The 27056-nt window shown below is 41.7% G+C and overlaps 1 protein-coding gene across 2 annotated transcripts in view; it reads right to left on the reverse strand.

Moving 5' to 3' along the window:
* dnajb6b (DnaJ heat shock protein family (Hsp40) member B6b) overlaps positions 1-27056 on the reverse strand; it is a 138617-nt gene that overhangs the window by 20030 nt on the left and 91531 nt on the right. The window contains exons 6-8 of one of the 2 annotated variants that reach the window (XM_060915625.1): positions 26876-27025; positions 23275-23437; positions 21545-21615 (exon numbers count right to left, since the gene is read on the reverse strand). In XM_060915625.1, the coding sequence (XP_060771608.1) occupies positions 21545-21615; positions 23275-23437; positions 26876-27025 (384 nt within the window). Of the gene's footprint in view, positions 1-20817; positions 21616-23274; positions 23438-26875; positions 27026-27056 lie in introns of those variants that run through there. The other variant, XM_060915626.1, reaches the window with a different exon arrangement.

A 27056-nucleotide genomic window follows, 5' to 3' on the forward strand; every position in this document is an offset into this window, starting at 1 on the left:
CGTCTATAAACAGCGATGGTATTTTAACACCAGGGAAGTGTGTGTGTATCGAGAGGGAACAAGGGTGTTAGCTAAAGCAAATGCTGTGTCTGTTTAATCAGGAACAGCACTTAAACACTGAAGTCCTGGATCTACACACACTTTATTACCACTCAGTTAAGAACAAATAGCTGTGAGTGTACATATTTCTACAGTATACGGTCAGAAAGAAGGAGAAAAAAGGTTTCTCAAGGGTTCTTCACTTCCTCAGAGGTTCTGTCACTGGTAAGAAGACCCCATATTCTAAGGTTTTACTTAGAACCTTTAAATCTTTATAGCTTCTCCCAAACCCAGGACCCTTTACAACGTGAGAGCATTAAGAGTATAGATAAATACATACCGGTACAGCTCTGGGAAAAAAAAAAAAGAGACCACTTCAATTTTTTTCTTACATCAGCATCTCTATGTATGGCAGCCATTTCATTCCAGTGTCTGTGCTGGAATTCCAACACAAGAACACCTTATTTTCCTTAATGAGGTACTGATGAGGTGATCACCTGAACCAAATCTTATTTAACAAGAAAAAGTATAAAAACCACTGCTGTGGTCATCATTATCTTCTTGCAATAGGACCAGTTTGGATGGCAAAACCAGTGCTAGTAGTACCTTAAATTTAAGTGGAATACAAAAATATTTATTCATCATGCCAAAAGAGTTAAAAATAAAACTTTTGAGTGAGAAAAAAAAGGGTTCAGTTCTGGCTTTACTGGCAGAGGGATACAGTGAGCATCAGGTTGCTTCCTTCCTCAAATTTTCAAAGACAGTAGTTCATAAAAACAAGGTCAAGCAGCAAACACTGGGGACAACAAAGTTACAGACTGGCAGAGAGCGAAAACGACTCTCCACTGACTGGGATAATCATCAACTCCTTCAAATGTCACTCAACAACCATAGGATGACAAGCCAGGCTGAGGTTTGCTAACGACCATAAGGATTGGACTATAGAGGACTGGAGTAAGGGCATCTTCTCTGATGAGTCCAATTTTCAGGTTTTCCCATCACCTGGTCATCTACTGGTTAGACGGAGACCTGGAGAGACCTATTGTGAAATTTGCTGAAGGATCGATGATGATCTGGGGTGCTTCAGCAAGGCTAGAATGAGGCAGATTTTTGTTTGTGAAGGACACATGAATCAAGCCTTGTTCAAGGTTATCCTGGAAGAAACTTGCTTCCTTCTGCTCTGACAGTGTTCTCTAACTCTGATGATTGGGTTTTCCAGCAGGACAATGCTCCATGCCACACAGCCAGGTCAATCAAGGTGTGGATGGAGGACCATAAAATCAATACCCTGTCATGGCCAGCCCCATCTCCAAACCTGAACCACACTGAAAACCTCTGGAATGTGATCAAGAAGAAGATGGATGGTCAGAAGCCATCAAACAAAGCTGAGCTGATTGAATTTTTGGACCAGGAGTGGCATAAAGTCACCCAAGAAAAACATGAAAGACTGGTGGAGAGCATGCCAAGACACATGAAAGCTGTGATTAAATGTCAGGGTTATTCCACCATATACTGATTTCTGAACTCATCCAAGTTTCAAACATTAGTATTGTGTTGTTTAAAATTGAATATGATTTCAACACATTATTCAAAGTCAGAAGATACTTAATCTTTTTTGTTATTTTGACAAGTCATCATTTTCTGCAATTAAATGCTCTAAGTGACAATATTTTTAATGTGGAATTTGGGGGAAATGTCAGTAGTTTATGGAATAAAACAAAAATATTCATGTTCCTCAAACACATACATTGGTGCTTGAAAATTTGTGAACCCTTTAGAATTTTCTATATTTCTGCATAAATATGACCTAAAACATCATCAGATTTTCACACAAGTCCTAAAAGTAGATAAAGAGAACCCAGTTAAACAAATGAGACAAAAATATTATACTTGGTCATTTATTTATTGAGGAAAATGATCCAATATTACATTTCTGCGAGTGGCAAAAGTATGTGAACCTCTAAGATTAGCAGTTAATTTGAAGGTGAAATTAGAGTCAGGTGCTTTCAATCAATGGGATGACAATCAGGTGTGAGTGGGCACCCTGTTTTATTTAAAGAACAGGGATCTATCAAAGTCTGATCTTCACAACACATGTTTGTGGAAGTGTATCATGGCACGAACAAAGGAGATTTCTGAGGACCTCAGAAAAAGCATTGTTGATGCTCATCAGGCTGGAAAAGGTAACAAAACCATCTCTAAAGAGTTTGGACTCCACCAATCCACAGTCAGACAGATTGTGTACAAATGGAGGAAATTCAAGACCATTGTTACCCTCCCCAGGAGTGGTCGACCAACAAAGATCACTCCAAGAGCAAGGCGTGTAATAGTCAGCGAGGTCACAAAGGACCCCAGGGTAAATTCTAAGCAACTGAAGGCCTCTCTCACATTGGCTAATGTTAATGTTCATGAGTCCAACATCAGGTGAACTCTGAACAACAATGGTGTGCATGGCAGGGTTGCAAGGAGAAAGCCACTGCTCTCCAAAAAGAACATTGCTGCTCATCTACAGTTTGCTAAAGATCATGTGGACAAGCCAGAAGGCTACTGGAAAAATGTTTTGTGGACGGATGAGACCAAAATAGAATTTTTGGTTTAAATGAGAAGCGTTATGTTTAGAGAAAGGAAAACACTGCATTCCAGCATAAGAACCTTATCCCATCTGTGAAACATGTTGCAGTTATTGCTGCACAAGGGGGTCACACCAGATACTGAAAGCAAAGGTTCACATACTTTTGCCCCTCACAGATATGTAATATTGGATCATTTTCCTCAATAAATAAATGACCAAGTTTTATATTTTTGTCTCATTTGTTTAACTGGGTTCTCTTTATCTACTTTTAGGACTTGTGTGAAAATCTGATGATGTTTTAGGTCATATTTATGCAGAAATATAGAAAATTCTAAAGGGTTCACAAACTTTCAAGCACCACTGTATACAGTATAAGCACAATTTTAAATGAATAATAAATTATATCACATAAGACTATAGGTAATAGGTCTTTAATAATAGAGTGATGCATTTAATCATTTGTACTGATTAAGTTATAAAAAGTATATTATTTTCATTCATATTAATTAACTGAATATTAATAGTTTTTTAAAAATGCATTTTGTAAATTATAAATCTGTATATTTATTCATTAAAAACAACATACTGTTAATTAGAATATAGAAAATGATGCTAAATTATGTATTATTCATATTCTTCATGCCTGTTGGAGAAATAAAGTTAGTGTTAGAAAAATAAATATTCTCAACTTGCGCTATTTATGATCGAATTGAGAAAAAGGATGGAGAATAACAACAACAACAATAAAAGTTTCTGTATCCTATTTCCTGAAAAGGACTCACTCAACCCTGAAATATCAGCTTTACCAAACTGGAACACAGAACTAGCTGCTTATTGGTATAGATTATACAAATATTTTTGGATGTTCACTTCTGTCCAAAAGTCTCAGGCACCCTAATTTTATTTTAAAGAAATTTTGTGATCTCATCTCATTATCTCTAGCCGCTTTATCCTTCTACAGGGTCGCAGGCAAGCTGGAGCTTATCCCAGCTGACTACGGGCGAAAGGCGGGGTACACCCTGGACAAGTCGCCAGGTCATCACAGGGCTGACACATAGACACAGACAACCATTCACACTCACATTCACACCTACGGTCAATTTAGAGTCACCAGTTAGCCTAACCTGCATGTCTTTGGACTGTGGGGGAAACCAGAGGAAACCCACGCGGACATGGGGAGAGCATGCAAACTCCGCACAGAAAGGCCCTCGCCGGACACGGGGCTCGAACCTGGACCTTTGTGCTGTGAGGCGACAGCGCTAACCACTACACCACCGTGCCGCCCAAATTTTGTGATATGTTTTTTAAATAATAATAATAATAATTTTATGACTTCTACACTGAGTTAGTACAAAAAAAAACATTTCAGATTTCCAATCACTAGTTTTCCAGCCCAAAATTACACAGTCAAGTACATAAATATTTGGACGGTGATGCAATTTTTGTAATTATGGCTCTCTACACCACCACAATGGATTTGAAATTAAGCTATCAAGATGTGCTTGAAGTGTCGACTTTCAGCTTTAATTCAACGAGTTTAACAAAAATATTGCATTAACTTTTTTCTTTTTTTTCTTTATACATCGTTCCTCCATTTTCAGTGACTCAAAAGTAATTGGATAATCCAACATAATTAGAAATAAACATACATTATTTTTAGGACCTGGATACAAATCCTTTGCAGTCAATGACAGCAAGAAGTCTGAAGACCGTCCATGGACATCAAGAAATGCTGAGTTTCCTCCTTTGAGATCCTTTGCCAGGCTTTTTCTGCTAACTTCAGTTTTGTCATCAGTAAGTGAAAAGCAGCTCAACTGGGTTGACTGACTCAGCCATTTAAGAAGATTCCATTTCTTTGCCTTAAGAAGCTCTTGGGTTGCTTTCATGGTATGTTTTGGGTTGTTATTCATCTGTATTGTGAAGCACTGTTCTATTAGTTTTTAAGCATTTGACTGAATCTGATCAGAAAGTATATCTCTATACACTTCAGAATTCATCCTGCTCCTTCTATCAGCAGTCACATGATCACTAAACACCAGTGACACAGTTCCATTGGCAGCCATACATGCTCATGTGTTCATATCCACCATGTCTGACAGATGATGTGACATTCATCTATCCAGAGAATTGTGTTCCAGAACTGGACAGGCTTTCTAGCAAAGGCTAATCTGATCTTTCTGTTCTTGAGTGTTGCCAGTGGTTTGAATCTTGAAGTAAACCCTCTGTCTGAAGGCATCTCTTGAACGTAGATTTTGACAGTGATATGCCTGCCTCATTGAGTGTTCTTGACTTAGCTAGAGGGGCAGCACGGTGGTGTAGTGGTTAGCACTGTCGCCTCACAGCAAGAAAGTCCTGGGTTTGAGCTCAGCGGCCGGCGAGGGCCTTTCTGTGTGGAGTTTGCATGTTCTCCCTGTGTCTGCATGGGTTTCCTCCGGGTGCTCCGGTTTCCCCCACAGTCCAAAGGCATGCAGGTTAGGCTAATTGGTGGCTCTAAATTGACTGTAGGTGTGAATGTGAGTGTGAATGATTGTCTGTGTGTCAGCCCTGCAATGACCTGGCGACTTGTCCAGGGTGAACCCCGCCTCTTGCCCATAATCAGCTGGGATAGGCTCCAGCTTGCCTGCGACCCTGTAGAACAGGATAAGCGGCTACAGATAATGGATGGATGGACTTAGCTATATGTTGAGAATGACTTCTGTGATCATCCACTTTAGTTGTCTTCCAGGTCTTTTGGTGATGCTGAGCTCACCAGTGCATTCCTTTTGTAAAAGAATGTACTGAATTGTTGATTTGGCCACTTCTAAGGTTTCTTCTGTTTCTCCGATAGGTCTGGGTTGTTGTTGTCATTGTTTTCTCAGTTTAATGATGGTCTTTTTCACTTGTATTGACACCTCTTTAGACTGCATATTAAGAGTTACCATGAACAGCTGCCAAATGCAAATTCAACACTTGGAATCAACTCGACATCTTTTATCTCAATTTGTCATGAAATAATGAGGAAAAAGGACATAATGTCATGAAACAGTCTATCAATTAATTAATTTGTGCTAGCAGCGGTAGCGTGAATTGTTACTCTCACTCAGGATCTTTCTACTTTATTATCTCATCTCATTATCTGTAGCTGCTTTATCCTGTTCTACAGGGTCGCAGACAAGCTGGAGCCTATCCCAGCTGACTACGGGCGAAAGGCGGGGTACACCCTGGACAAGTCGCCAGGTCATCACAGGGCTGACACATAGACACAGACAACCATTCACACTCACATTCACATCTACGGTCAATTCAGAGTCACCAGTTAACCTAACCTGCATGTCTTTGGACTGTGGGGGAAACCGGAGCACCCGGAGGAAACCCACGTGGACACAGGGAGAACATGCAAACTCCGCACAGAAAGGCCCTTGCTGGCCACGGGGCTCGAACCTGGACCTTCTTGCTGTGAGGCGACAGCGCTAACCACTACACCACCGTGCCGCCCTACTTTATTATTATTATCCTAACATTTTTAGGATGCTATTTCTCCCTCAGTTTTCAACCAATCATCAACAAATTTCACATGAAGAATACCCCTGGGCTGAATTACATTGCTTTGACTTTTGGTGCTGATCTGGATCAGCCAACTGGAATGATCCATGAAAAACAGGATTTTTTTGCAATCACTTATAACTCTGTCAATTTTCATGATTTTTACATCTTTTTTTTTCCAGGACAGCAGGGTGTAACTTTTCCTCTCTAAGCATCATTCTCTATCGCTTACTGTTCCAGATCTATAGGGTACGGTGACCAGACGTCCCAGTTTGTAACAGCTAGCGCAAATCACTGTGACTTTAGTAACATTCTCTATGTAGTTGTCTAATTACTTCTGAGCCTGTGAAAATGGAGGGATTATATTAAAATGGCCTCTTCCTCAAGAGTTAATGCAATATTTTTATTAAACCCCTTGAATTAAAGCTGAATTAAAGCTACATTGCAATTACATTGTGAAGGCTTCATTTCAAATTGAGTGTGGTGGTGTACAGAGGCACAATTACAAAAATTGTAGCGCTGTCTAAATTCTTATGGACTTGACTGTATGTTACAGAAAAATGTTTGCATGTCAGTAAAGAAAGCAGCATATTACATCAGACCAATTTTCAGACAAAAAAAAAAGAAACATATTGAGGGTTTTGTAGCAAAAATAAGGACCAAATTTGACAGTCAAAGTGGGCAGAAGAACTGAGGCTGGTTCTGTGAGATGCTCAGTAAAACCTACAGTTAATTTCCTTATATAACTGAAACATTTGTACCTGAAATGACTATTTTTTTTTTAAACAAATGGTTGTCTCACCCCAAATATTGACTTTGTTTCATTTATTACCGTTTACTGCACTTTATAGTATTGTTTTAACGTAGAAACATTTCTTTGAATTAATTTGAAGGCATCTTTGCTCTACAACATTTCTTTGCAAGTGCCTAAGAACTGTATTTATATCCCGAAGGCCATGTGTATGTCGTGTCCAATAGGAAGCTCTTTGGGATTCGATTTCTTGCTCATTAAGGAATAACAGCTTCTTCACCCTGTGTGGGGTGACTGAGGGTTAGTAATGAGGGTAAAATAATGATTTATGATCATCAGTCTAAATAGAAGAACACTTTGTTGGCTGTTTGTTTCCTCTGAATGATAAAACACCCTGTTATGAGAACTGGTCAATTAAATTACAGTTAAAGCAGAAACTGTAGAAGATATAAAAGTGAGACCTGACCTGCAGGTGGCGCCAAAACACAAGCAATAATCCATTATCCATAGCGACTTGTCCTGTTCTACAGGGTCGCAGGCAAGCTGGAGCCTATCCCAGCTGATTACGGGCGAAAGGCGGGGTACACCCTGGACAAGTCGCCAGGTCATCACAGGGCTGACACATAGACACAGACAACCATTCACACCTACGATCAATTTAGAGCCTAACCTGCATGTCTTTGGGGGAAACCGGAGCACCTGGAGGAAACCCACACAGACAACATACAAACTCCACACAGAAAGGCTCTCGCCGGCCACTGGGCTTGAACCCAGGACCTTCTTGCTGTGAGGTGACAGCGCTAACCACTACACCACCGTGCCGGCCTCCTCTCAACTTCAGTTTTAATTAAATGTGTTAAATGGACAACTGGACTAAAAATAAAACTTCTTAATTTTTTTTTTAAATCCATGCATACTGGATATATAAATGAGAAGAGTAAAATTAAACGAAGCAGTACCGCCATAAGATTGTGATGGACAGACACAATTTATATACATACATATATGTTATATGGACACGAGTGTTTTAGTGGGAAATGCACCACTGGTATTTTCATCTGAGCTCCATCCAGGACATGGAGAACCAAAACCGTGACATAAAGCTCTATATATCACTCGTGAGGAAATCGATGAGTGAGTTGTTTTGATAAATTTGGGGACTTTTTGTTTGTGAATGTGTCGATATAATAAAAAGAAAATCACATGTTGGCTTGGAGATATGAAGTTTATCTTCTCGTGTTGAAAAACTCGTATTTTTCATACGAAATACATTGCAGATCTGAGTGACATATTTCCTGATATTTCACACCGATGACGTCACTCTCAGTGTTTTCCCGCTGACTAGACGTGCGTTGTTAAAATGGCGAACCGGTTCAAAATTAAAATTCTTTTGATTAACTTGCTTTTTTGTGGATGTGTCCGTCTAATATAAAGAACGTTACACGGTGGTGCAAAGATACAAAGTTTATCTTATTGTGTTGAAAAATATAACACTCGTTTGCTTCGCTCACTCGTGAAATATACATTCACCACTCGAAGATAAACTTCATATCTTCACACAACCGTGTAACATCTTCTGTTATTACAAATACAGGACACTTTTTCCATGGAATAAAAACGTATTCGAGTCCCTTCTACTGGGTTTATTGATAGCATGCAATATGGTTAGCATATCGCTTATCCTGTGTGTATTACATCTACCCAGTGGAAAATGAGCATGCAATATTGTTACGATATTGCACATTGTCAAGACAACATGACGTCACACATCGGAAACATAAAACTTCCGTGTTAGCGAGTGACTGTGACGATTTGTAAACAAACATGGTCTCCAGGTTTGCTTTTTTAAATACGGAAGAATTGGAGAGTATTTTGGCTGCCAGGTCGCTCTGTTGTGAGTAGCTGTCGATGTTGATTTTAAAAGTAACTAAGTAAATTACACAGGGAAAATAATAATAATATTATTATCTGGCTAGGGCGGCACGGTGGTGTAGTGGTTAGCGCTGTCGCCTCACAGCAAGAAGGTCCAGGTTTGAGCCCCGTGGCCGGCGAGGGCCTTTCTGTGTGGAGTTTGCATGTTCTCCCCGTGTCCGTGTGGGTTTCCTCCGGGTGCTCCGGTTTCCCCCACAGTCCAAAGACATGCAGGTTAGGTTAACTGGTGACTCTAAATTGACCGTAGGTGTGAATGTGAGTGTGAATGGTTGTCTGTGTCTATGTGTCAGCCCTGTGATGACCTGGCGACTTGTCCAGGGTGTACCCCCCCTTTCGCCCGTAGTCAGCTGGGATAGACTCCTGTGACCCTGTAGAACAGGATAAAGCGGCTAGAGATGATGAGATGAGATGAGATAATATCTGGCTTGACTGCATTAGCGTTGGTCTTCATTAACACTATACTGGCTGGAAGGTAACTGTACTGCCGTGGGTAAGCTGGCGTTGGCCTTCGAGAATGCTGATATGAACAGTGTGTGTATGTATAATAATAATAATATTGGCTGGCTTTCTTTCATGGTATATCAGATATATTCCATTCAGCTACTTGTCTTCGACTCGTTCAGTATCATGCTAGCTGAATGGAATATATCTGATAGACCACAAAAAAAAAAAAGCTAGCCAGGACAGATAATAATCCCGGTCCAATGTTTCAAAGGGGAGATAATTCAACTTATTCCCTGACATATGGCAATATATGATGACAGGCTTGTAAGCAGAGGGGTATTCTATAGTGAGTATTCTTTACTCACAATTCTAGTTTTAACTGGTAAATTTAAATGGTTTAACTGGTATGATATTTTAACGCCTTTTATTAGTTATATGTTTTATAATAATATTATACGTATCTGTGTTTTGAGTTGCTTTGGGATGCAGCTGCCAAACAAAATTTCACTGTAAATTTATTTTACAATGACAATAAAGTCTCACTCACTTACTCACTTCCTGATGCCTGCTTCGTTATGATCTACGTATAATTAGGTACGTTAGCTTTACTTCTCCATGAAGTTGAAACCTCATTAACTGATCATTCTTCAAGTCTTAACTGAACTGAATTTCAGAGAAGCCGTACTTGTCTTCTACCTCTCTACACTTTCTCATTTGGCGTCTTTAAAGCTTCAGCATGCTTAAATAAAGGCAAACTTTAAAGCCAGGAACTTTATTATTATTATTATTATTTATTATTATAATACATACACATTCCTTTCAGGTTCACTGCATCTTTCTCTTTCAAAATTCTCTCAAAATCTTCCGTATTTAACGAAGCAAACCTGGCGGCCATGTTTGTTTACAAATTGTCAGTCGCTCACTAGTGCGGAAGTTTAACGTCTCCGATGGGTGACGTCATGCTGTCTTGACAACCATGCAGTATCGTAAACCATATTCAACTCTCATTCTCCACTGGGTAGAGTGACATAATACATGTAGGATACGCGATACGCTAACAATATTGCATGCTATTGAACCAAATGAATGAAACCCGCTAGAAGGGAATAGAACACGTTTTTATTCCATCGAAAAAGTGTCCTGTATGGATAATCTCATCTCATTATCTGTAGCCACTTTATCCTGTTCTACAGGGTCGCAGGCAAGCTGGAGCCTATCCCAGCTGACTACGGGTGAAAGGCGGGGTACACCCTGGACAAGTCACCAGGTCATCACAGGGCTGACACATAGACACAGACAACCATTCACACTCACATTCACACCTACGGTCAATTTAGAGTCACCAGTTAACCTAACCTGCATGTCTTTGGACTGTGGGGGAAACCGGAGCACCCGGAGGAAACCCACGCGGACACAGGGAGAACATGCAAACTCCACACAGAAAGGCCCTCGCCGGGCATGGGGCTCGAACCCAGGACCTTCTTACTGTGAGGCAACAGTGCTAACCACTACACCACCGTGCCGCCCCTCGCCGGATAATAATAATAATAGTAATATTGGCTGGCTTTATTTCGTGGTCTATCAGATATATTCCATTCAGCTACTCATCTTTGACTCATTCAGTATCATGGTAGCTGACTGAAATCTATCTAATAGACCACTCAACGCCCCCCCCACACACACACACTGTGGGAGATGGCTAAAATAATAAGTCAGTGTCCAAGTATTTTTGGATCTGATTGTAGATCGATGGATCAATCCCAGCTCATACAGATACTTCTCAGTACAGCTACATGTAAATTCTCTCTCTCTCATGCCTTTCCCAGATATGTGCTAGAACTTGAAGAGATAAACCGAGTGATATTTCTTGCATTCCTCAGAGCAGCTGTACGGGTTCATCAGAGTTCGGTGTAGCCCTCACTCCTCTCGACGTTTACAGAAGAGGGATTTTATCTGCAGAATGAAGCAACCTGCACAGACATGTCTAACTTTAATGGGTCAGAGGGAGTGGCTCATGTTATAATCTGTTAATTTAGTTCTGTTTAATGTTTATAGAGATCTTTCTGTGAGATATTAAGAGTGGTGAGTCACCTGCTTCAACACAGTTCCATCAAAATGTTCCACGATGTTACTTGGTACATGTGAAGCTTTTTTTTTTTTTTTTGCTGAAGCTAGCTGCTACCTTTAGCTGTCTAGCAGGGCAGGTATGAGTGTATTCATACACACCTGAATCTTACGCTAGGTTACTACTGTAGGTTCAGTTTCTCAGCTATCTTCAGTTCTCTAAGCTACTTTTTGTTTGCTAGTGTAACAGATTTTAGCTGCTGATTCCACTTGACACAGTGACAAGCAATCAGATTTGTTGTTACATACAATATGTATCATAATGATATTTTATTAATATCAATTGCAAACCATAAGTTTGAAAAATAGATATTTACAAATGTACAATTAAAAATCATTGTTACTCTATAAAAATATCTCATCTCATCTCATTATCTCTAGCCGCTTTATCCTGTTCTACAGGGTCGCAGGCAAGCTGGAGCCTATCCCAGCTGACTACGGGCGAAAGGCGGGGTACACCCTGGACAAGTCGCCAGGTCATCACAGGACTGACACATAGACACAGACAACCATTCACACTCACATTCACACCTACGCTCAATTTAGAGTCACCAGTTAACCTAACCTGCATGTCTTTGGACTGTGGGGGAAACCGGAGCACCCGGAGGAAACCCACGCGGACACGGGGAGAACATGCAAACTCCGCACAGAAAAGCCCTCGCCGGCCACTGGGCTCGAACCCAGGACCTTCTTGCTGTGAGGCGACAGCGCTAACCACTACACCACTGTGCCGCCCCAAAATCAAGTCCTATAAATCATTATCCCATATCTTAACACAGCTAGGTACAAAGCTACTTTGAAATCGCTTAGTCCTGCACTTGAACGTCTGATAGTTGCGTGGGTTCCGGTCTGATAGTTGGTGTCTCTCTCTCCCTTCTCTTATGGATATCTATAACTCCCGCCTCACCCGCAAAGCCATCAGGATTGCAGGTGACCCCACCCACCCATCTCACAGCCTCTTCAGCCTGCTGCCGTCGGGGAGGAGACTGCAGAGTCTCCAGGCCAAAACCAGCAGGCTCAAGGACAGTTTCTTTCACCAGGCGGTCAGGAGGCTCAACTCCCTCCCTGTTCTGCCCCTCCTCCCCCTCTGCCCCCTGCCACAGATTCTGCTCGCACACCCCCCTGCCCCCCCTTCAGCATCTGACATATCATCCTCACAGTCCCCCCCCCAAACACACACACACACATCTCATCGTTCATTAACACACTGAACTCAGGGACCGCACATCTCACTTTACCTCGCTCATTTGCACTATTCCGCACTACCTCATCTTAACAGCTGCTAGTTTGTTTATACTGCTTATTTCATGTTTACCTGCTATACCTCAAGTGCCCTTGACTGTTTGGTTATTTGTACCAATTTGTGTGTGTGTGTATATGAGTGTTTAGTCTAGTTACTATCTAGAGTGTTTATACTGTTTATATTGTCTGAGTGTTTAGTCTGTCTTGTTATCTAGTGTTTATATTGTTTGAGTGTTTAGTCTAGTTCATATCTAGACTGTTTATATTGTCTGAGTGTTTAGTCTGTCTAGTTCTTATCTAGTGTTTATATTTATTTATTCTGTTTATATTGTTTGAGTGTTTAGTCTATGTCTAGTTCCTATCTAGAGTGTTTATACTGTTTATATTGTTTGTTTTTTCAATTATTCTATTTTTATTTATTGCATTGCCTGTTTGCACCGTGGGTCAGAGAGGACTGAAATTTCATCTGTGCTGTATGTCGAGCATGTATAGCATATGTGACAATAAAGTTGACTTGACTTGACTGTTTTTTTTGTATCTGATAACAGATCCCTAAGTTTGTTAGATTCTTGAAGAGTGACTTCTTTATAGAGTCTCTGGCATTGAGCCAGTCTTCGTTGGCTGATGGTGGATAACAGTATGGTAGAGAGCATCATTGTAAGATAAGCTTGGTAGAGCGATCTTTAGTGCTCGACGTTGAATGGATTCTAGTTCTTCAGCAAGGAATTGTGGCAGACCAAAGTACCAAACCTGCCAGGCATACTCAAGAACAGGACAAATGAATGCACAGTAGACGGTTACCAGATCTTTTAGTGGGGCGCCAGGGCGTTTCAGGATACGCAAAGCATACAACCGTTTGCTGGCTTTAGTGCATATGTCGTTGATATGGGAATTCCAGGTAAGGTTGGAAGAGATAGTTACACCAAGAAGCTTGAAGTGATCAACAACTTCAATCTCAGTTTCAGCCAAGGAAAGGCTCTCCAGTGCCAAAGGAGACTTAATGAAAGATATTCGAAGTTCCTTGGTTTTCTTGACATTCAAACGCATGTTGTTGTGATCAGCCCATTTAGCGATGTTATCAACAGCGGCCTGGAGTGAGGAATTAGACGACCTTGAGACGACTTCGTAAACAGTGCAGTCATCGAAGTATCATGGACACTCACTGGTTGCCATGGCTCCCCTCAGCACATAAATACTGGCTGTGACGTTACCTCAGTACCAGTACGTGAGGATTGAGCCCATGGTAGGTTACTCAAAGCACAGCACTGTACTGAAACTGTGAAAATAACGTAATGCAATAACACAGCTAAAATTATATTATGCTTAAGAAGGTGGCGAACACATTGCACTTAACAGAATGAGTCAAATTGGTTTTGTTACATATTGATACGATAGTTAGCTACCTTAGCTCAAAGGCTAAGCTAATATTTGCTAACTTCTTCCCATGAAGCTGTGCCGAGAGACTGCTGTACATGAACGTGACCAACCAGTGGGTTTCCTTGCTGTCCTACAGGTACATATGTTTATGTTTGGGTTTATGTTTATTAATTATTATTTATGAATAATCTGGCCAGTACGTGAAGATTGAGCCCATGCTGTGCCGAGAGACTGCTGTATACAAACGTGACCAACCACTGGGTTTCCTTGCTGTCCTACAGGCAATAAAAGTGCATTCAAACACTGAGAAAGTGTCGGCCTTTGTCACAGAAACACACACAACGCAGACAGCGATTACACTAGGTAAGTTTGTGCTTGTTCGGTTATTTTTCCAAAAAAACTAGCGAGATTAGCTTTCAATCGCTAGGATATTTTTCACACACTAGGCTAGCTGTTATCAGTCAGGTTAGCTTTCACTCACACACATCTGCCAGGGATGTACTGATTTCCAGGCTCTCACCTGCCAACTTAGCTTTTTCATTTAACTAGCGATTATCTGCCAGATTAGCTTACGCTTGCTAAGTCAGCTTTCTTTCACTCAAAAGACACTTTCACACACGAGGTGAGTTTTCATCTGCCAGGTTAGGGATTGCTTTTGATAAGCCGTCCTGCCGTCCATCAACTTTCACACACTATGGTATCTTTCCATGTACTATGTCTTCTTTCATGCTGTCGGTTATCTTTCACACACTACTTTTGCTCACTCAGCTTTCACAAACTAGTTTTGCCTTCGTTCCTAAGGTCAGCTTGCTGTCACACACTAGGTTAGCCTTCTGCCTCGAAGAGACAAATTTTGGTAACATTAGTGACATCAGCCTTTTAATTGGTGAGATCAGAGCTTGCAAGCTTTACACAAGATTAGCCCCGCCCACTCTGCACTTTTGTGGTGCATTTCATGTAGAATTTCAGTGGTTACTCGTGTTGTTGTTGTCTGACCACCGTTAACCTCGTTTAGCGGAAATCATTGATTTACATTCAACATGACTGTGAGGTCATTAATCCTCTTTGAAAATACCAAAGTTATAGACCCCTTGTTGTGCATGATGTCACACATCATGTGATAATTTCTCCTGGGGGACAACCAGACACCGTCTTTCCTGTAAGCAAGGCTTAATCTGTCGTAAATACGGTTCACTGTTGCGCTATTTTTGGTTGTTCAAATAGAGAAAAAGATAAAAGGTATTACCGTCTCCCTGGAACTTTGTCTTGAACTTCTGGTTGTGGCTTGTGGAACTTGATTTGGGCATTTCTTTGGAAAGGAAATATCTCGGAACCCAGTATGCCTTTTTATCTGTAACTGTCAGTGAATCCCTTTGTTTCGATAGCACACAACGATGCTGTGTGAGAACAGCTCTCTCTGAGGCCTGCCATACAGTTACAGTGTGCAGCCACCATCTTGCCATTTTTTTTTTATTGACAATCCATGGAGTTGAAGGATTTTTTTGGTCATTCTTTGCGAGTGGTTAACCTGGAATAGAATATAGGTTGTATTCAGTCACGTGACTTTTGCTTGTGAGTTTACTTCCAGTGGTCAGGGAAACCAGCTTTTACAGTTTAGAGGCCAATTTACAGTCAAGATACCTTCAGAAAAGTTGCTCTTTGCGATGGGATTAGATCCTTACACGTTTAAAAAAGAAAGATTTTTCCTACGAGTTGGAAAATTATCCATCTGTTGAGATCCCCGACATCTCAAACTACCTGGTGCTGCAGACATCGTTCTACACGGGCACACAGATGAAAACCTGGAAGAGCAGGGAGGAGAACAACTTTTTATATGTGGCTGGGTTAAAGATCTGGGGATCAGGACACGACAAGATAAATCCTGTATCATTTATGCCCAGGTAAGGAGGAATTTCTGGGCTTTTTGTCTGCGACATTGCGGTGATTACTAGGATGCTACAAGTTTTAGTATCGGGTGGAAACAAATCCCAGCCGCTCGGTTCTCAATCCTCCCTGCTCAGAGAAAATGCAGTGAGAGTATACATTCCAACATCTATGCAGGTAACTTTCGGCCACAAATCTACATCGTCACTCCAAATCATTTTCAGGAATTTTATACAGATCCACTAATAAACTAATTTCCACGTATATCCATCCTTTGCTTCTTTCTGACTTAGATTATCCAAGTAATCCATTAGCAAAGCTTTTAGGCACTGCCTAAAAGCGGAGCTCCCATCTGTTTCTGGGTTGTAGAATTTTCTTACATCATAGCCAGTCTCTTTTATTTTATTTCTTTACCGGCTAACACTGGCCAAAAGGCAGTGTGTATGACCGGTAATTACTAACACTGGCCACTAGGCGGTGTTTAGGACTGGTAATTATTAACACTGGCCACTAGGCGGTGTTTAGGACTGGTAATTATTAACACTGGCCACTAGGCGGTGTTTAAGAAGAAGAAAGAAGAAACCTTTATCTCATGCACACTTCGAGCACAGTGAAATTCATCCTCTGCATTTAACCCATTTGAAGCAGTGAACACACGCACACACACCAAGAGCAGTGGGCAGCCACACTAGAGCGCCCGAGGAGCAGTCAGGGGTTAAGTAGCTTGCTCAAGGGCACTTCAGCCCAAGGCCGCCCCACGTTAACCTAACCTGCATGTCTTTGGACTGTGGGGGAAACCCATGCAGACACGGGGAGAACAAGCAAACTCCACACAGAAAGGCCCTCGCCAGCTGCTGGGTTCGAACCCGGAACCTTCTTGCTGTGAGGCGACCGTGCTAATCACTACACCACCATGCCGCCCGATAATTACTAACACTGGCCACTAGGCAGTGTGTATGACTAGTAATTACTAGCACTGGCCACTAGGCGGTGTGTATGACTGGTAATTACTAGCACTGGCCACTAGGCGGTGTGTATGACTAGTAATTACTAACACTGGCCACTAGGCGGTGTGTATGACTGGTAATTACTAGCACTGGCCACTAGGCGGTGTGTATGACTAGTAATTACTAGCACTGGCCACTAGGCGGTGTGTATGACTCGTAATTACTAGCACTGGCCACTAGGCGGTGTGTATGTCTAGTAATTACCAGCACTGGCCACTAGGCGGTGTGTATGACTGGTAATTACTAGCACTGGCCCCTAGGCGGTGTGTATGACTAGTAATTACTAGCACTGGCCACTAGGCAGTGTGTATGACTCGTAATTACTAGCACTGGCCACTAGGCAGTGTGTATGACTAGTAATTACTAGCACTGGCCACTAGGCAGTGTGTATGACTGGTAATTACTAGCACTGGCCCCTAGGTGGTGTGTATGACTAGTAATTACTAGCACTGGCCACTAGGCAGTGTGTATGACTAGTAATTACTAGCACTGGCCACTAGGCAGTGTGTATGACTGGTAATTACTAGCACTGGCCCCTAGGTGGTGTGTATGACTAGTAATTACTAGCACTGGCCACTAGGCAGTGTGTATGACTCGTAATTACTAGCACTGGCCACTAGGCAGTGTGTATGACTAGTAATTACTAGCACTGGCCACTAGGCGGTGTGTATGACTGGTAATTACTAGCACTGGCCCCTAGGTGGTGTGTATGACTGGTAATTACTAGCACTGGCCCCTAGGCGGTGTGTATGACTAGTAATTACTAGCACTGGCCACTAGGCGGTGTGTATGACTGGTAATTACTAGCACTGGCCACTAGGCGGTGTTTAGGACCGGTAATTACTAGCACTGGCCACTAGGCGGTGTGTATGACTAGTAATTACTAGCACTGGCCCCTAGGTGGTGTTTAGGACCGGTAATTACTAGCACTGGCCCCTAGGCGGTGTTTAGGACCGGTAATTACTAGCACTGGCCCCTAGGCGGTGTTTAGGACCGGTAATTACTAGCACTGGCCCCTAGGCGGTGTTTAGGACCGGTAATTACTAGCACTGGCCCCTAGGTGGTGTTTAGGACCGGTAATTACTAGCACTGGCCCCTAGGTGGTGTTTAGGACTGGTAATTACTAGCACTGGCCCCTAGGCGGTGTTTAGGACCGGTAATTACTAGCACTGGCCCCTAGGTGGTGTTTAGGACTGGTAATTACTAGCACTGGCCCCTAGGCGGTGTTTAGGACCAGTAATTACTAGCACTGGCCCCTAGGCGGTGTTTAGGACCGGTAATTACTAGCACTGGCCCCTAGGTGGTGTTTAGGACTGGTAATTACTAACACTGGTATGGTGGAGGCACACACAGGACCAAAACCATCAGCAAACTATATGTATCCACATTCTATGTCTATGGGGCTCCACGCCGCTATAAACACACAGGCCATGACGTACTGAACAGCACAGATGGATTTATCGTCATATTCTGGTCCGAGCTCCAGCTTTGATTTCCTGTAACTGCAAGTTTAACCAGCTGAGTATAATTCCCACTGGACAGAACGGGAACACACCACATGCCAAAGTGCACGCGCTCACTGAAAAGGTCATGGTGTGGGGTCACCCCGGGTGAGGGATGAAAACAATCTCCACCAATCTAACTTTACTCTCACTGGGGCAAAGTTTTAAAATATATATACACACACGCACAGGTTGGTTGTTTTTTTAATAGGTTTCCATCGTAACAAGTGTCAGAGCTGCTGTTCACCTTCTGACCACTCAATTCAGAACTCAGCAGCACTATGGTGTAATTATAACAAAATCTACTCAGATGACATAACTGATTATTTTAGTTATTTATTTCCTAAGCCAAGGAGGTTAGGTTATGATTTCAGTGCGGTTTGTTTGACTGGACACAAGATTGCGCAAAACCTACCACCTCAAACATATCTGTGAAGAATCTCAGTCATCCAGGTACATAATAATCTGTGGTTGGTAGAAGAGAGCAACTGGACTTTGGGATGAGATCCCTTCGACTTGTGCGGGAGTATGAGAGGACTTCCAGAAAACTGGCAGACATCTTAGCCAGAGAGGATCGTTCATTTTTGTCAACCTGGAACGACCATCACTGAACAGAGGTGGGTGTCTATGACAGCCATCAGCATTCTGATTCGGATTCTATTATGATCCATGAGAGGATAAATACTTGATACTCCCTATTAGTCAGACAGAACTGAGGATGCCTTTCGGATGAGAGGCGAAACGTCTTCAAGAATCTTCAAGCAAGTCCAGTTGCTCTCTTCTACCAACCACAGATTACTATGTACCTGGATGACTGAGATTCTTCACAGATATGTTTCTAGCACTTTGGGATGAGTTCCCTTCGACTGGTGCGGGAGTATGAGAGGACTTCCAGAAAACTGGCAGACATCTTAGCCAGAGAGGATCGTTCATTTTTGTCAACCTGGAACGACCATCACTGAACAGAGGTGGGTGTCTAAGGCCAAGTTTACATTAGACCGTATCTGTCTCGTTTTCTTCGTGGATGCACTGTCCGTTTACATTAAACCGCCTGGAAACGCCGGGAAACGGGAATCCGCTAGGGTCCACGTATTCAATCCAGATCGTGTCTGGTCCGGTGCTGTGTAAACATTGAGAATACGCGGATACGCTGTGCTGAGCTCTAGCTGGCGTCGTCATTGGACAACGTCACTGTGACATCCACCTTCCTGATTCGCTGGCGTTGGTCATGTGACGCGACTGCTGAAAAACGGCACGGACTTCCGCCTTGTATCACCTTTCATTAAAGAGTATAAAAGTATGCAATACTGCAAATACTGATGCAAATACTGCCCATTGTGTAGTTATGATTGTCTTTAGGCTTGCCATCCTTCCACTTGCAAGTGGTAAGTAATGTGCGCTGGGATCACACACAGCGGCTCAGTCCCGAATCACAGCTCGTGCGCTCCACTCACGCGCTCTGTGAGCTGCGCAGGGCCGGAGTGCGCACCCTCCAGAGGGCACTCGCTGTTCAGGGCGGAGTGATTTGGAGCGCAGGATGCCTGCGGAGCCGAGCATATCCGTGTATTGGTGTTGCTGTGTGCACGCTAATCGTTTTAAAAATGTTAATCTGATGATCCGCTGATACGGTCTAATGTAAACCCCACCTCAGACATCTTTTATCAGCCACCTACAATGCAGCCATCAGCATTCTATGATGATCCATGAGAGGATAAATACTTGATACTCTCTATTAGTCAGACAGAACTGAGGAAGCCTTTCGGATGAGAGGCGAAACGTTTTCAAGAATCTTCAAGCAAGTCCAGTTGCTCTCTTCTACCAATCACAGACTACCAACTCAAATTCTATGAAATTTGGTAGAAGGGTGGAGCATGAGCCAAGGAAGAACCTGTTAAATTTTGGAGTGGATCCGAGTCACAAGGCGGATCCACACATTTAGTTTCACTTTCACTAACGTTGTTAGATACAGCACTGGACCTTGGCGCAAGTCTGCGCCTAAAAATGAACCATGCCATACATCTTAAAACCCTGTAGATGGCCGGCCGTAAAGCATAACAGTGACAAAAACAACCGATGTAGAAATATGACGACTCCATATCAGAATCCACTCAGGGAGAGCGGTTTCAAAACATATCTTAATATGAAAAGCACTCTGTGGAATCACTCCAAAGTACAACTCATCCAGACATACAAAATGGCCGCAGCTGTAGAGCCTCAAGTTCTGGGTTTGCCCCCCTCTTTTAAACTGGATCCTAATTTTCATCTCCTTGTTTCCTCAGACGAAAAGAATATCTGACGATTTGAAATGCTCCGTGAAGTCAAGCTTCGTGATCTGAAGATGTCGTGATTCACAACTCCACCGAGACGAGTCACTGTGATTAGTCACAGTGTTAAAGGCGTGTAGGAAAAACTGGTGAGTAATTAGCACAGAAGTGTGGTTTAATGGTTTAATATTCTTTGAGTGAGTGGGTGAAACACACACAAGGCAGAAAACAGTGAAGTCAAATGCACACACTTTCATTAGCATTATGTGGTGTCATTATTGGTGAAATCAAAACACACAAAGCATGAGTGCAACGTCCCCAAAGAGAGGTGAAAACACATTTTATTGAACCAGATTTTTTTTTTTTAACTTGCACAAAAAAAAAACAAAAATCCTATGCACATATATTTATATTAAATTATATTAATAATTAGTTGCAAAGTGTCAGAGCTGGAGGTTATGGAACAATCACATGAGAAGCTGCATCACCGGCACACCATGCAGCAGGGATCAAAAGTAAAACAGCCAACACAGATAATAATAATAATAATAATAATAATAATAAAGGGAACGTACATGGTAATTCATTGAAATACTGATTATCTGCTTTTATCAAATGTTACAGATGGATTGGCTCAAACTGGTTCAGTGAAGTCAAGGATGAAGAAATTTAACATTCAAAAAGCAAACAAAAACACTTCCTGTATCAGTGTTCTGTGAGCTAGTGTGTTACGCGTGTTGGTGGAATGTTGAAGAGAGAGATAGAGAACCTCCTGGACACGAGTTGCGTTTTTGAAATTTCTTTTTGGTCTTTGAAGCGATTTTTTTTCCTTTTTTTCGACTGGAATGGTCAAATGTTGTTGATTCGCAGGAGCTGCTCCCTACCGTTGACCGTGAGAGACTTCAGCTGGCCGTCTTCCTCGACCTCTACCCGCTCCTGACCGTTCTCCACAATGCTGCACACAAAACGGAGACACAACGTTCATACCTACAGTACATGTACAGTGGTGCTTGAAAGTTTGTGAACCCTTTAGAATTTTCTATATTTCTGCATAAATATGACCTCAAACATCATCAGATTTTCACACAAGTCCTAAAAGTAGATAAAGAGAACCCAGTTAAACAAATGAGACAAAAATATTTCACTTGGTCATTTATTTATTGAGGAAAATGATCCAATATTACATATCTGTGAGTGGCAAAAGTATGTGAACCTCTAGGATTAGCAGTTAATTTGAAGGTGAAATTAGAGTCAGGTGTTTTCAATCAATGGGATGACGATCAGGTGTGAGTGGGCACCCTGTTTTATTTAAAGAACAGGGATCTATCAAAGTCTGATCTTCACAACACATGTTTGTGGAAGTGTATCATGGCACGAACAAAGGAGATTTCTGAGGACCTCAGAAAAAACGTTGTTGATGCTCATCAGGCTGGAAAAGGTTACAAAACCATCTCTAAAGAGTTTGGACTCCACCAATCCACAGTCAGACAGATTGTGTACAAATGGAGGAAATTCAAGACCATTGTTACCCTCCCCAGGAGTGGTCAACCAACTAAGATCACTCCAAGAGCAAGGCGTGTAATAGTCGGCGAGGTCACAAAGGACCCCAGGGTAACTTCTAAGCAACTGAAGGCCTCTCTCACATTGGCTAATGTTCATGAGTCCACCATCAGGAGAACACTGAACAATGGTGTGCATGGCAGGGTTGTAAGGACAAAGCCACTGCTCTCCAAAAAGAACATTGCTGCTCGTCTGCATTTTGCTAAAGATCATGTGGACAAGCCAGAAGGCTATTGGAAAAATTTTTTGTGGACGGATGAGACCAAAATAGAACTTTTTGGTTTAAATGAGAAGCGTTATGTTTGGAGAAAGGAAAACACTGCATTCCAGCATAAGAACCTTATCCCATCTGTGAAACATGGTGGTGGTAGTATCATGGTTTGGGCCCGTTTTGTTGCATCTGGGCCAGGACGGCTTGCCATCATTGATGGAACAATGAATTCTGAATTATACCAGCGAATTCTAAAGGAAAATGTCAGGACATCTGTTCATGAACTGAATCTCAAGAGAAGGTGGTTCATGCAGCAAGACAACGACCCTAAGCACACAAGTCATTCTACCAAAGAATGGTGAAAGAAGAATAAAGTGAAAGTTTTGGAATGGCCAAGTCAAAGTCCTGACCTTAATCCAATCGAAATGTTGTGGAAGGACCTGAAGCGAGCAGTTCATGTGAGGAAACCCACCAACATCCCAGAGTTGAAGTATGGAGGAATGGGCTAAAATTTCTCCAAGCTGGTGTGCAGGACTGATCAACAGTTACCGGAAACAGTTAATTGCAGTTATTGCTGCACAAGGGGGTCACACCAGATACTGAAAGCAAAGGTTTGTAATAGATATGTAATATTGGATCATTTTCCTCAATAAATAAATGACCAAGTATAATATTTTTGTCTCATTTGTTTAACTGGGTTCTCTTTATCTACTTTTAGGACTTGTGTGAAAATCTGATGATGTTTTAGGTCATATTTATGCAGAAATACAGAAAATTCTAAAAGGTTCACAAACTTTCAAGCACCACTGTACATCAGTTGCACTGGTGTGAGGTGTTTAGTACCGTTTGGTGGTGATCCTTCTGCCATTGATGAACTTAGTGGAGGTGGAGACTGAGCGGAAGTTTCCCATCCCGCCGCCGCCGCCTCCTCCACCACCACCACCGAACGCTGACGAGGAGAAAGAGGTGAAGCTTCCTCCACCCATCGGGCCGATGGATGCGAAACCTGAACAACAAATACAGTACCACACGATTTTACTGCAACAATTCAAGTAATCCTTTTTTTCCCCCATGGATTTAAAATCCACCTTAATCATATGGAGAAACTCCTACAGAGTAGGGATAGGGAGTAAAGCAAACGCATCATGATATTTTACAGTAAGACATTTCTACAATACAGTATATGTATCACGATATTCAGAGGTCTTTAAAAACTGCCAGAAAAACAGCAATACCTTTAATTTAGATAAATTTAGCTTGATATTTATTTAAATATCTTCTGTTAAAAAAAAAACATTTTACAATTTTAAACACTGTAAAAAGTAGAAAAGTTATTTTAAAAAGATATCAGAACACCTACAATATTATTAGAAAATAATATTATGACATATCGATATTATATCTTCATATTGCTCAGCCCTAAATAAAGAGAACCGTCAGATAAATCATGCCCACAAAAAACTTTTTTGTGAGAAAATGCAGAAATTGTAAGATTTTGTTAGCACCTCCGATAATACAAAACAAGGTGGTGTCACCCCTTGAAAAACAGGTGTGCAATGATACTTCACGAGACTTGCTCAGGTTTTTCCTTGCTGTAACTGCTTAGACAGCGGACAGCGCAATAACATACAAAATACGAAAAATACACGACTTTACCGTAAGTGGAAGTAACACAGCTCTGATGCTGCAAAAAAAAAAATCTAAAATGTGAAAGAGCTGCTGTGCGATTGTGTACTAAATGGATTTAACAAGAAATTAGAGCTCTTTTTAGAGACTCCTGAAAGATAAAGAAGAGAGAAACAAATGGAGGAAGTACAAATGTTCATAAGTTTATTAAGAAAAGGAATTTATTAACTTTTTCATAGGATATTATTTTTTACTCCAACCTTTATAAACGTTGGTAAATAATCATTGTTGGTAATTAAGAAAAAGAAAATTGACAAAAGAAATATTTATAGTGGCCCTGTGATGACCTGGCGACTTGTCCAGGGTGTACCCCGCCTTTCGCCCGTAGTCAGCTGGGATAGGCTCCAGCTTGCCTGCGACCCTGTAGAAGGATAAAGCAGCTAGAGATAATGAGATGAAATATTTATAATGCCTTGCAAAAGTATTCATCCCTCTTGGTGTTTGTCCTGTTTTGTCACATTACAAGCTGGAATTAAAATTGATTTTTAGGGGGTTAGCACCATTTGATTTACACATTTCTACAACTTTAAAGGTGAAAACTGTTTTATTGTGACACAAACAATAAGATGAAAAAAAAAAAAAAGAAATCTGGGGTGTGCATTCGTATTTACCCCCCCAAAGTCAATGCTTTGTAAAGCCACCTTTTGCTACAATTACAGCTGCAAGTCTCTTGGGGTATGTCTCTATTAGCTTAGCACAACTAGCCACTGGGATTTTTGCCCATTCCTCAAGGCAAAACTGCTCCAACTCCTTCAAGTTAGATGGGTTGCGATGGTGTACAGCAATCTTCAAGTTATGCCACAGATTCTCAATTGGATTGAGGTCTGGGCTTTGATTAGGCCATTCCAACACATTTAAATGTTTCCCTTCAAACCACTCCAGTGTAGCTTTAGCAGTATGTTTAGGGTCGTCCTGCTGGAACGTGAACCTTCATCCCAGTCTCAAACCTCTGGCTGACTCAAACAGGTTTTCCTCCAGAATTGCCCTGTATTTAGTGCCATCCATCTTTCCTTCAGTCCTGACCAGCTTTCCTGTCTCTGCAGATGAAAAACATCCCCACAGCATGATGCTGCCACCACCATGCTTCACTGTAGGAATGGCGTTTTCAGGGTGTTGGGTTTGCGCCACACATGGTGTTTCCCATGATGGCCAAAAAGATCAATTTTAGTCTCATTTGACCAGAGAATCTTCTTCCATGTGTTTGGGGAGTCTGCCACATGCTGTTGGGCAAACTCCAAACGTGTCTTATTTTCTGGCCACTCTTCATAAAGCCACACTCTGAAGTGTATGGCTTAAAGTGGTTCTAGGCATAAATACTCCCAAAACAATGTGCACCTTTAAAGTGTATATTCTGGACCAATTTTTTTTTTTTATATGAAAGTATGTCCCTTTACACACTCATCCAGAAGGGTAATTTTGCACAAGGCCATCTGCCTACAGCAGAAAAAAATAAAATAACAAAACGCGTCTGGAAAAATCCCAAGCGAGTCTGGAGCCAGATTCGTGACGTTACCTGCGGAAGCGCCAGCAGGCCGCGTGAGCTTTGCATGGTTTCAGTGCACAGCCGGTGTAGACCAAGCGCTCCCATTTCTCTTTCATTGTCCGGTCTTTTGGAAAATGACGAGTACTAATCCCATCATGATTGGTGATGCTACACCCTCCTACGATACATCTGTTAACCATTTTAATAATTACGCGATAACGTTGAAGAAATTTGCAGAAAACCACCAGGTCATTTTCTCATAAACAAACCAGCATTGATGTAGGATTCAGAAGGAGGCGTCCCTCACGCGACGTCACGAAAATCAGTGTTTCCCGGGAAATCCAAATGCCGAGTTTTTTCAGAGGCGGACCAATTCGCCTCAAATGGCTTGATTTCAAATGAATTTTTCTGGTATTGCGCAAGGTAAAAAAAAATTGCACAAAATGCAAAATATATGTGACAGATATTTGACCCAAGTTTAATATAAAATAGGAGAATTACATTGATCTTGCTCCTGAATTTACCCGTGATATGCACTTTAAAGTGGTAGGCATGTTGTGTAATCTAAATGGTGCTAACCACCCCAAAATCAATTTTAATTCCAGCTTGTAATGCCACAAAACAGGACAAGCACCAAGGGGGATGAATACTTTTGCAAGACACTGTAACTTGATAAAGAATAGGAAAATAAATGTTGAAATTTTTACCACAAAGAAATTCTTTACATTTTTCCCCAAAAATACTTTAGGGCAAATCGAATCGTGAACCCGATATTATGAATCAAATCGAGAATTGTTACATGCCTTCTGAATGAAAAATTTTCCTTAAATACAAATTTAACACAAAGTACAGTGACCAGAAGTTTCCCTGGGGTATAAATCAGATGTGTAAAATCCATCCTCCTCCTTTAACCAGAACTTCTCTGAACAGACAGGGGATAGAGTTAACAAAAATAGTTATTCTTGCAAAAATGAATCTATTTGTTTGCGTTCAATTCGTCATGATCTTCAAAGTGCCAATAATTTCTGCACAGAACCCGAGAGAAATTTTGGGCACCCCTACACCACACTTTAAAATGAACCGAAATTGTAATCCTCGATAAGTTATCTACAATTAGCCATCTTCCCCTGCTGTTTCCGGGAGGTAAAAACCTGACGTGTGTAAAACCTTTCACATCCTTCACCACACCTAGATCATTACCAGCATCACATCGTATTGGCTTTGGGTCATCTTTGTGACCAGTTTGTGCTGTTTCAGCCCTACACACATACAAACCTGAGTCAAAGCCTGAGAATCCAGCCCCGAACGGAGGGAATCCCCCAAACCCTGGGAAAAAGGAGTCAACAGTTCGACTCCTCACACCTCTCTGCCTCCGGCTGCCACCAAACCCGAAGAAATCGTCGAACGGGTCGAAGGGGTCGTCTCCTAAAACACGAAACAAAGAAGTGTCAGGTTT

Source organism: Neoarius graeffei, chromosome 1 (genome assembly GCF_027579695.1).
Source record: "Neoarius graeffei isolate fNeoGra1 chromosome 1, fNeoGra1.pri, whole genome shotgun sequence".
Lineage (NCBI taxonomy): Eukaryota > Metazoa > Chordata > Actinopteri > Siluriformes > Ariidae > Neoarius > Neoarius graeffei.